This window comes from Portunus trituberculatus, chromosome 2 (assembly GCF_017591435.1).
Source record: "Portunus trituberculatus isolate SZX2019 chromosome 2, ASM1759143v1, whole genome shotgun sequence".
NCBI classification, from domain to species: domain Eukaryota; kingdom Metazoa; phylum Arthropoda; class Malacostraca; order Decapoda; family Portunidae; genus Portunus; species Portunus trituberculatus.
The window spans coordinates 12,707,622-12,719,310 of NC_059256.1; the positions used below are offsets into that span (position 1 = coordinate 12,707,622).

The following is an 11,689-nucleotide window of genomic DNA, read 5'->3' on the forward strand; positions in this document are numbered from 1 at the left end:
AGGTAGTCATATTTTCGACACAATAACAAGTCTCCAGCATATTTCCTACGCAAAAAAACTCCTACAAGTTTAGCATTTTTCGAGTAGAGGCACATTTCCTACAGAGACACAACATATCTCCTACACACAATAGTCTGTTCTGTCACATTTCCTACACTGTGTAGATGCACCCCCTCCTCCTCCCGGGTGTGGGGCGCCTCTGTACTCAAGACAGTCCTGACGACCTCGACCAGTTTAAGTACTTAGCTTGTTATACGTCTGTAGTCTTCACATTCAAACGTGAGTTGAGTTTAGTCTCGACCCATCAGTATTTTGTTTCTCCATTCCACGAGACAGGTCAGGCGGGATATTTTGTACTCCACTGCTGGACCAAGCCTGCTGCCTGGCTGGTATTGAAGGGGACATCCGCTTCAATGCAGTGGTTGACACAAACAATTCTGGATTCCGGTACTTTTGAAATGTGGCCAGAAACAACAAACTGCCTGCGTTAGTTAGGTTAGTGATAACATGATTAATATAATTATATTTATGTTCTACTGAGAAATAAGAGTGTCACTGTAATGCTTCATTTTATATATAAGTTTTAGTGAAAAATACAAATTAATATATAAAATTTGTAGGATGTATAATATTTGTAGGACTGTATGGTGTAGCTCTGTAGGAAACATGTCACTACTTTCAAAAGGGCTAAATTTGTGTAAGATTTGTCCTGTAGGAAATGTGGCGTATGAAATGTGGTGCAGCCTCATTTTAAACAGCAGTCGATTGGCAAGATTGTTTGACAGAGGACATGTGCCAGCAGGAAGTCACTTACTAGGAGACAGTGAGTACCTTTCCTTCCAAGGCTTCGCTCCCCACACCTTATTATTGATAGTAGTAGTAGTAGTAGTAGTGGTATTATTCCAGTTTAGCCTACGGAGCTGGACACCTCTCACTTTCTCATAGGGTGTAGCTCCGCCTGGCTAATTTGAATCTCATTTACGTGTATGTGTAGCAAATTTTAACTAAGGATGTCAGCAAGTTTAAAAGGTCTATTTTCTTTTCAGTGTGATATTTTTTACGGTTAAGTTAAGTTACGTTAGGTTCGATTAAGTGAGGTTAGTATTTGGTTGTTATGATTCCATGTGTACATAATCAGGTTAGGTTTTATGCAATTTGGCGGCTGAATTTACCGCCTGCTTAAACAAACACACACACACACACACACACACACACACACACACACACACACACACACACACACACACACACACACCGACAGACTAACACACACACAGACCAACAGACAGAATAACACGCACACACACCGACAGACTAACACACACACAGACCAACAGACAGAATAACACACACAGACCAACAGACAGACTAACACACACACACACCGACAGACTAACACACACACAGACCAACAGACAGACTAACACACACAGACCAACAGACAGACTAACACACACAGACCAACAGACAGACTAACACACACAGACCAACAGACAGACTAACACACACACACACACGACAGACTAACACACACACAGACCAACAGACAGACTAACACACACACACAGACCAACAGACAGACTAACACACACAGACCAACAGACAGACTAACACACACACCAACAGACAGACTAACACACACACAGACCAACAGACAGACTAACACACACACACACCGACAGACTAACACACACACACACCAACAGACTAACACACACACAGACCAACAGACAGAATAACACACACACACACACACCGACAGACTAACACACACACAGACCAACAGACAGACTAACACACACACAGACCAACAGACAGAATCACGCTGGCAAGATAAACCGGCAGATGGAATAGACGAGGGCCCGGGAGATTGCCTGTGGAAGAGCGTGTGTGTTCCTCCGGCGCCGTGCAGACAGAGATTCACGTACTGGAATCCTATCTCCTAACTAGTGACATTCGTGCCAGGTGCGGGTTTACCACGTGGGAGCAGTTAATTGAGAATCGCCATGGGTTTCCTGTTCCAGAAATAATACACGAAACTTTCAATGTTTTCACGACGTAATAGTTCTCTGCGCCATGCTTGTTTGATATTTCTTCGTGGTTTTTAATAGGTTTGTGTTATTTGCTCGTGAGGCTCTATTGTCTGTTGAGATTCCAAGGTTTGTAAAGTTGTAGCTTTTTAGTTTAGTTTAGCCTTTTTTTTATATGTCGTGAAGAGCAAGACTAGTGTTCCTTGACATTTTATTTTCTATTTATTAGTTTTTTTTCTTGTCAGAGTTCGTTTTGTGCTTTATTGATATCTACTACTACTACTACTACTACTACTACTACTGTGTGTGTGTGTGTGTGTGTGTGTGTGTGTGTGTGTGTGTGTGTGTGTGTGTGTGTGTGTGTGTGTGTGTGTGTGTGTGTGTGTGTGTGTTTGGGTGCGTGTACGTGTATTACCTGTGCGTGTGCCTGCACGGATCTCATCATCAGCTGAGGGTCTGAGGGCAGCACCCAAACATTTTTGTAATGAACAGCCTGCAAAAGGTGATATTCCAGTATTCATAATTTTGTTTCACAAACAAGAAGGATTTCCAGAGAGATGTCCATCAACAAAATGTTCATGATCCTGGCATGCGTGGTGGTCGCCTTCGGGCGATGCAAAGGAGACGTCGAGGAGTACGTCTCCGATAGGTGTGGTGCCCACGTGGAGGTGGGCACCGTGGGGGTGGAGATGGGTTCCGTGGGGGAACCCATCGACGAAGATCTTCAGAAAAAATCGAATGAAATGAAAAGCAAAATACTGGAAGTGGAAAACAAAACGATGCGAATAGAAAAGGAATCAGATGCGATGTTAGTGGAGAGTGTCATAATGGGGCGAACGATGCTGCGTGTGGAGACCGAAACTAACCAGATTGAAAACAAAGCTGTGGGTTTGAAGGAGATGACAGAGAGTCTCCACAACAAGACAGCAGACCTGCAAGAAGGAACTCACAGTCTGCAGGCCCAAATCAAAGCTCTACAAAACAAGGTGGCGGATTTAGAGGACATGATGGAAAAAATGTTGAACTTTGTAGAAGAAATTGAAGACCAAACAATAGGTCTGGAAAACGAAACACTGGATTTGCACAATAAGACAGTCGAGTTGGAAGACAAAATGACTGGTCTTTATAACTGGACTCAACAGGTGCAGAAGCGAACGTCGCAGCTACAGCACAAGACAAGTGGACTGCGGAGCAAGAGAGTTGACTGGCTTAACAAGGCGTCAGTGTTCAAGACGAAAGCTTTGCCTGTAGATGCTATGTCGTCCCCGAGGGAAGAACTGTAACACAACAACGGCAAACAAAACAACCCTACTACTGTGGAAAGACAAACTGCTGCAGTACAATGTATGACTCAAGAAAGTACGCGCAGTAACCGAAAGGGCAATCCACAGTGGCGCTGCTGAGGCAGACACATGGCAGAGAGCCCGAGGAGATCTGAACGAAGGCTCCTCGTCCCTGTCATGGAAAGGAAGGATCGTTTCTTCACCTTACCTTTCCGAACTGAGTGACTTTTTCTCTATGACTTTCTAATAATGCAGTATTGTAATGTTTAGTCCACACAAATCTAGTCTTGTGCTTTCCTTTCTGCCTTTATTGATACGTGAATGACTGACTCTATTCACCTTATAAACAAACCACACTTTAGTTGTGTCATCATTCATTGAAGAGATGATGTAGTGTGTGTGTGTGTGTGTGTGTGTGTGTGTGTGTGTTTTCCTCCTTTCATTGTACAGATGGTAATGAGAGAGAGAGAGATTACAAGTTGTCTTAATTTACATTGTCATATTTCTTCCTTTCTGTTCTTCCTCATTTATTTCATCCTCTCTTCCTCTTCCTATTACAATTACTCTCTCTTTATTTTGCCCTTCCTTCATTTTGTCCTCCTCCACTTCTTATATTTCCTCTTCCTCTCTTTATTTCTCGTGTTTTTCTTCTTCCTTCTGTCTCCTACACCCACAGTAAGGATACACTCAAAACAAAACCACATTTTCTCAAGTTGTCTTTATGCTAACCCCACACACAGTCATTTCACTTACATTGTACTTACATACATTCACCTGACCATCTTAGTAGTAGTAGTAGTAGTAGTAGTAAGTGAACGAGTGCTGTACAAACCCCCAATACACTTTAGCACTCTTTTACCACAGCACACCCCAAGGAACACTGGAAATTTGCCTCATGATCTAGAAATATTCCTCTCTCACTCCCTCGTTTGACAATCTTACAAGTGACATCTTACTAAAATTCCTCAAATATTCTTCTCTCACTCTCTAACTGACATCTTGATCTTAAAATGACTCAGTAGAAATATTCAATCCATTACTCCCTCATCACATTCACCTCCTCATCCTTCGATCTCAGCAACTCTGTCTGGCTAAACTGTTGTGCTGTGTTGTGTGTTGGTGTGTTGATGTGTCGTGTTCCTGAAGGCAGCTCCCTGTCATTGTGCTGTAGAGAGAGGCGTCATGGGGCAGTGCATGGCTAACTCTATACACATACACACGTACACACTAATGCACAGACACTTGGTAGGGAGTTAAGTAGAAGAAAAGGCAAGATATTTTGTCCTGAAAAATGAAAGGGAGGTGCTTTGAGAGTTAAAGGAGGAAAGGTTGCCGGAATGTGAAGGACTTTAAAAAAAATGAGGAAAAGAAACGAGAGGGAAGGAAGAAAAATGTCCTGAAGGATTAATGTAAGGAAGAAAATTTATCCTTAAGAGTAAAAAATGTAATAATTCTCGTAAAAAATGAAGAAATGAAAGGAAATAGAAGAAGAATGTGATATATTAAGAAAATTAAAAATGTGTAATGGAATCTAACACACACACACACACGGTCATGTATATAGCTAGAACACACACACACACACACACACACACACACACACAAATGGAAAGTAGATAGAAAATAATAGAAAAATATGTATAAAATATGAAACAAAACACTAAATTGTTTCCAAAAAGTAGAAAAAAAAGAGAAAAATTGAAATATTGAGAAAATAGGTCAGTTTTTTTTTTTTGTGTGTGTGTGTGTGTGTGTGTGTGTGTGTGTGTGTGTGTTAAGGAAGAATGCATGGATAAGGAATAGTGATGATAATGTGACAAAACGAAACAACAACAACAACAACAACAACGAAAGTCAAAAATGGTGACATGTAGGTAACTTTAAACCACTCGACAAATGGCAAAGTGTTTTAAGGCTGTACGTGGTGGGATTCGAACCTACGCGTGGACATCTGCCCGATCCCACGCTCACTATGCTGCCGCCTCCCTTCAGTGTCCTTGCCTCCACACACCCCTTGTCATCCTGCACCCACACCTTGCTGTCTTTCACCCTTCACCCTTCATGCTCCACGCTTCACTCTTCACCAGTCACCCTGCCCATCCTGCTGGCGGCGTGTCATCCTGCACCCACACCTTGCTGATTTTTACTCTCTACCCTTCACCCTTCACCCTTCACTCTGGCCATCCTGCTGGCGGCGGCGGGTCTTGCATTAGGGACGGCCACCTGCTAAATCTTAAATGGCAAGATTTGTCTCACTTTGAGATTTGTCAGAATAGAGACTAATACACTCTAAGTGAGTACTTTTCCAGGTGAATAGTGCACACTGATAATGCTGAATGACTGGGCAACACAATATTAGATTAACCTTGTTTACAGTGTGAATATAACTACCAGATGTTAAAGACTGTAGCTCTGGTTTCAAGAGATATATCACGATGAAGAATTTCCAGTGTCTTACTAAGACGCCCTTAAATTAAATCACTTATATCTGATTATACAACACCATACGGCTTCATAGTTAAGCACAGGTTGGCTTCAGTGATCCGGAGTTCCCCAGTGACATCTGGTGGCCGCTCAATTCACCATCAGGTCCGGCAGTTGCCAAATGTGAAGGTTCAACCAGTACTGCTGCTATTTCCGAGGCGGGTGAGAGCGACCTGGTGGTGTTGAGGCACGAAATAACACCAAACTGGCCGGACGGATCCACTGAAGTCAAGGGAATCACACTGGTCGAATACGGAAATCCCAACGGGTGAGAGAGTGAGTGAGTGAGAGTGAGGTGAGGATTGGAGAGGGAATGAGAGAGAGAGAGAGTGAGGAGTGAGAGAGAGAGAGAGAGAGGAGTGAGTGAGAGGAGTTGGTAGACGGAGAGAGAGAAAAGTTTAGGATTGAGAGAGAGAGAGAGAGAGAGAGAGAGAGAGAGAGAGAGAGAGAGAGAGAGAGAGAGAGAGAGAGAGAGAGAGAGAGAGAGAGAGAGAGAGACACACACACACACTCTCTCTCTCTCTCTCTCTCTCTCTCTCTCTCTCTCTCTCAAATACACTCAAAATACACTCAAACACACTCAAACACTCTCAAACACACTCAAAATACTTAAACACATTCAAAATACATAAAACCACACTCAAAACACACAATCACACCCAAAACACACTCAAAAGACACCCAGGTATATTCAAACACACTCAAAACATGCCCAAACACACTCAAAATACCTCCCATGACTCAATATCACATCCAAACACACTCAAACACACTCAAAACACACCCAAACGCAGAGAAATACACCCAAACTTACTCCAAACACTTCAAATCACATTTAAAACACGCAAACACGCAAAAAGACAACAAAAGATACGTAAAACATCCAGAACACATTCAAACACACTCAAACACACTCAAACACACTCAAACACTCAAAACATACTCAAAAAACTGAAACGCCAAAAAGCACTCAAAACACACTCCAAACACACCCAAACACACTCAAATACACCCCAACACACTCAAACACACCCCAACACCACAAACACACCCAAACACTCCAAACACACTCAAATCACTCAAACACACCCCAAACACACACTAAACACACCCAAACACACACCAAGCACACCCAAAACACACTCAAAACACTTAAACACACTCAAAATACATCAAACCAAACTCGAAACACACTCAAAACACACAAATACCCAAAACACACTCTAAACGCACTCAAAACATACCCAAACACACTCAGAATACCTCCAAACACTCTAAAGCACATCCAAACACACTCAAACACCCAAACGCACAGAAATACACCGAAACACACTCTAAACACCTCCAATCACATTCAGAACACACTCAAACACGCGAAAACACATCAAAATATATCAAAACACACCCAAACACACCCCAACACACTCAAACACACCCCAGACACACTCAAAATACACTGATAACACTCACACCCAAACACACTCAAAACACACTCAAAACACACCCAAACACACTCAAAACACTTAAACACGCTATAGATATATCAAACCACACTCAAAACACACCCAAAACACACTCAAAACATACTCAAACACACTCAAAACACGCAAAATACACTCAAACACACTCAACACAAACAAAACACACTCAAATCACACACAAGCACGCAAAAGCACACCAAAACACTCAAAACACACACAAAACATTCAAATCACCATCTAAATAATCAAAAACCATTAAAACACACTCAAAACACTCAAACACACAAAAATACACCTAAACACATCTCTAATCACCCAAACACACTCTAAACACACTCAAAACACTCAAACACACAAAAATACACCAAAAGACACCAAACACACTCAAAACACACCCAAACACACTCAAAACACACCCAAACATACTCAAAACACACCCAAACACACTCAAACACACTAAAATCATCATCAAAATACTCAAACACCACTACGATACGTAAAACTACACCCAAACACACTCAAAACACATCTCTAATCACCCAAACACACCCAAAACACACCCAAAACACTCAAACACCCATCAAATTACACAAACACCACTCAAACACACTCAGAATATTTCCATAAAACATCCAAACACACTCCAAACCACCCAAACACATCTCTAAACACTCCAAACACTCTAAACACACTCCAAACACACACAAACACTCAAAGCACCATCAAAACGCCTAAACAGGAACAAACATACACCAACACGCTCAGAAATATTTCTAAACCAAACACGCCTTTGTACACACTCAAAACACATACAAAACACACCCAAACACACTTAGAATGCCTCCAAACACATCTCTAAACATCCAAAACACACTCTAAACACACTCAAACACACCTAAACACACACAAAACACTCAAATCACCATCAGAATGCTCAAACACCACTATAACACGTAAGAACACACCCAAACATATCCAAACACATCTCTAAACACAAAACACACCCAAAACACACTCATACACACTCCAAACACGCTAAAAATACATCCAAGCCTGCCATTTTCCTAATTCAAACACGCCTTTCTAACTTTCCCCACACAGGTACAGCGCCATGGCTCGCACAGTGGGCCTTCCAGCGGCGATGTGTACGAAGATGGTGCTCGGAGGGGAGATCCAAACACGGGGCTGTGTGTTACCGCTCAAACGCGACATTTACCAAACAGTGCTGGCTCGCTTGAGGCAGGAAGGCATCCAGGCTAACACCGCTTCTACCTTTGTGTGATTATGTGTTTGGAACTGTGTTTGGAGGATTATTGTGTGTTTGGATGTGTTTGGAAGTGTTTGGAGGAAAAATTGTGTGTTTGGGTGTGTTTTGAATGCGTATGACAGTGTTTCGGTGTGTTTTGAGTGTGTTTGTAAGAAATATGTCTGTTTTTGGGTGTACTTGAATGTGTTTGGGTGTGTTTGGAAGTGTTTGGAAGAAAAATTGTGTTTGGGTGTGTTTGGAGTTTGTGTTTGGGTGTGTTTGAGGGTGTGTTTGGAAGTGTTTGGAGGAAAAATTGTGTGTTTGGGTGTGTTTTGAATGCGTATGACAGTGTTTCGGTGTGTTTTGAGTGTTTGTAAGAAATGTGTTTTTGGTGTGTTTGGGTGTGTTTGGGTGTGTTTGTGTTTGGAAGTGTGTTTGGAAGTGTTTGGATGATTATTGAGTGTTTGGGTGTGTTTGTGTGTGTTTGGAGTGTGTTTGGAGGAAAAGTGTGTGTTTGGGTGTGTTTTGAGTGTGTTTGCAAGTGTTTGAAGTTTGAAGTGTGTGTGTTTGAGTGTGTTTGTTTGTGTGTTTGGAAGTGTTTGTGTGTGTTGGAGTGTTGGAAAAGTGTGTTTGGGTGTGTTTTTGAGTGTGTTTGTGTTGTGTTGAAGAAAATGTGTGTGGGTGTGTTTTGAGTGTGTTGTTGTGTGTGTTTGAGTGTGTTTGGGTGTGTGTGTGTGTGTGTGTGTGTGTGTGTGTGTGAGTGTTTGTAGGTGTGTTTGAATGCGTTTGGATGTGTTTGGAGAAAAAAATGTATTTGAGTGTGTTTTGAGTGTGTGTGAGTGTTTGTAGGTGCGTTTGAGTGTGTTTGGGTGTGTTTGTAGGAAAAAATTGTGTTTAAGTGTATTTTTTGTGTGTTTGGAGGTGTTTTAAGTGTGTTTGATGGTGTTAGAGTGTGTTTGTGCAGATAGACACACTATTACTATTGCTACAACTACTACTACTACTACTATTATTACTACTACTACTACTACTACTACTACTACTATTATTACTACTACTACTACTACTACTACTACTACTACTACTGTTATGGTTATATACGTATTAAGAACTAGATATGTATTTGATTACTACTATTACTGTTACTACTAGTGCTACTACTACTACTACTACTATTATTGTTATTATTATTATTATTATTATTATTATTATTATTATTATTATTATTATTATTATTATTATTATTATTATTTATTACTTAAATATAGATTATTCCTTAATTGTTTTATTATTATTATTATTATTATTATTATTATTATTATTATTATGTCTCTCTCTCTCTCTCTCTCTCTCTCTCTCTCTCTCTCTCTCTCTCTCTGTGTGTGTGTGTGTGTGTGTGTGTGTGTGTGTTGTGTTGTATCTGTGTGTAGGTAAATCATCATCATCATCATCATCATCATCATCATCATCATCATCATCATCATCATCATCATCATCATCATCATCATCATCATCATCATCATCATCATCATCATCATGTGTGAGCCTGGCAGTGTCCTGAGCGGGAGCGAAATAAAGCAATATTTGTCCGTGTTGGCGTTTGTTTGACTTGGTTTGGTCATTCATTTGTCATTTTGTCCTTGGCTGAGTGAGAGGAGAGACGAAAGGCTGACTGGGAGAAGCGAAGGAGATGAAGGGGAAGGGAGAGAGAGGAAGGAGAGAAAGGAGAGGTAAGGACGAGAAGACCGAACAACGCGAATAAAGACACCACCAACATGACGAGGGAATAAACAAAGCAAACAAGCCAAAATTTAAATCCGTAAAAAAATAAACGAAATTACGAGAATATCAAAGGAAGAACTAGGAGAACAGATGAATAAAACGTAATTAAGGACAAGAGAGAGAGAGAGAGAGAGAGAGAGAGAGAGAGAGAGAGAGAGAGAGAGAACGACGCGAAAATAAATTCCCGTGAAGATGAAATAGCGAAAATAAATTCTAGTGAAGATATGAATGAGCGAATGAGTGAATGGTACTTAATGGTAGTTAGCTCGGTAAGCAGCGGCCGCTCAACACCCAGACTTATGATATGCTGTTGCCGGGCACTGTGTGAAGACGTCTTAGGGGCGAGAATTGTGGACAGCGAAACATGAGAGGGTGTTGTGCTGGTGAGGAAGGAAGGGTTTGAAGGAGCGAATGAGCGAATGGTGCTTAGTGGTAGTTGGCTTATTAATCTCCACTGTATATTCAACACCCAGACTTATGATATGCTGTTTGGCACTGTGTCAAGACGTCTTAGGGGCGAGAATTGTGGACAGCGAAACATAAGAGAGGGTGTTGTGCTGGTGAGGAAGGATATCAACGAGCGAATGGTGCTTAGTGGTAGTTATATAGTTCATTAATTACCCACTCTCTCTCTCTACTCTCTACTCGCTGCTGTTTGGCACTGTGTCAAGACGTCTTTGGGACGAGAATTGTAGACAGGGAAACATACGAGAAGGTGTTGTGTTGGTGAGGAAGGAAGGATATCAATGAGCGAATGAGCGAATGGTGCTTAGTGGTAGTTATATAGTTAGTTAATTACCATCTATCTAGACTCAATTCCCAGACTTATGAGAAGCTGTCTGGAACTGTGTTTAAGACGACTTTTTGACTCTCTAGCCAGCTGATTCACAAAGTAATTAATTTAATATGTTTTGCATTTTCATTCGTTACTTCATGCTTTGTCTTGAGTCATTTATTACTGTTTCTCCAGCTCCCGGTACACTCTAATAATGACATATCAACTGTTACTTGTTAAAGGTTTATTGAGCAATAGTCTACAAGATATACATACGTACATAGATATATACACAATGACAGACTACATGTACATTCAAATACTCCAATGAGGCACCAGCCCGCCGCCGGTGACGTAGCGAGATGATGCGCTGCTCTCCATCCTCTGAGCTGCCGCAGCTGTGGCGGGCAGCTGTGTTAGTGAGGCGGGAGTGCCGCCCTTATCGCCCGCAGCATCACGTCTGTGGGCGTGTGGCGGAGGAGGAAGGAAAACCTGGTTGCCTGGACTCGCGGTTGGTGAGAAGGTCGCGGGCTTCAGGCTGCATGGGCGGGTGCCGATCGGGTGGTGGCCGCGCTCATCTGAGGGCGGCAGTCGCCGGGCAGGACAGG

General features: G+C 41.8%; 2 protein-coding genes across 5 annotated transcripts in view; one reads left to right on the forward strand and one right to left on the reverse strand.

Moving 5' to 3' along the window:
* Positions 1-339: 339 nt before the first annotated feature.
* Positions 340-8,758, forward strand: LOC123506051 (alpha-aminoadipic semialdehyde synthase, mitochondrial-like). The gene is made up of 4 exons (XM_045257897.1): positions 340-495; positions 716-823; positions 5,954-6,065; positions 8,380-8,758. The coding sequence occupies exons 2-4, from the start codon at positions 733-735 to the stop codon at positions 8,558-8,560; spliced, it is 384 nt and encodes a 127-aa protein (XP_045113832.1). The 5' UTR covers positions 340-495; positions 716-732; the 3' UTR covers positions 8,561-8,758.
* Positions 8,759-11,316: 2,558 nt separating this feature from the next.
* The window catches only part of LOC123506072, a 10,660-nt gene continuing 10,287 nt past the window's right edge, over positions 11,317-11,689 (reverse strand). For all 4 annotated transcript variants that reach the window (XM_045257989.1, XM_045257979.1, XM_045257951.1 and 1 more), the window contains one exon: positions 11,317-11,689. This exon is cut by the window's right edge and continues 322 nt beyond it. The gene's annotated coding sequence lies outside the window, so the exon portion shown is untranslated.

Bases quoted from the DNA above. Each gene is read 5' to 3' on its own strand.
- LOC123506051 (XM_045257897.1), top strand. From the start codon at position 733: ATGTGGTGCAGCCTCATTTTAAACAGCAGTCGATTGGCAAGATTGTTT. The intron at 824-5,953 runs GTGAGTACCTTT...CTGCTATTTCCG, and splicing joins AAGTCACTTACTAGGAGACA to AGGCGGGTGAGAGCGACCTG. The intron at 6,066-8,379 runs GTGAGAGAGTGA...TTCCCCACACAG, and splicing joins GAATACGGAAATCCCAACGG to GTACAGCGCCATGGCTCGCA.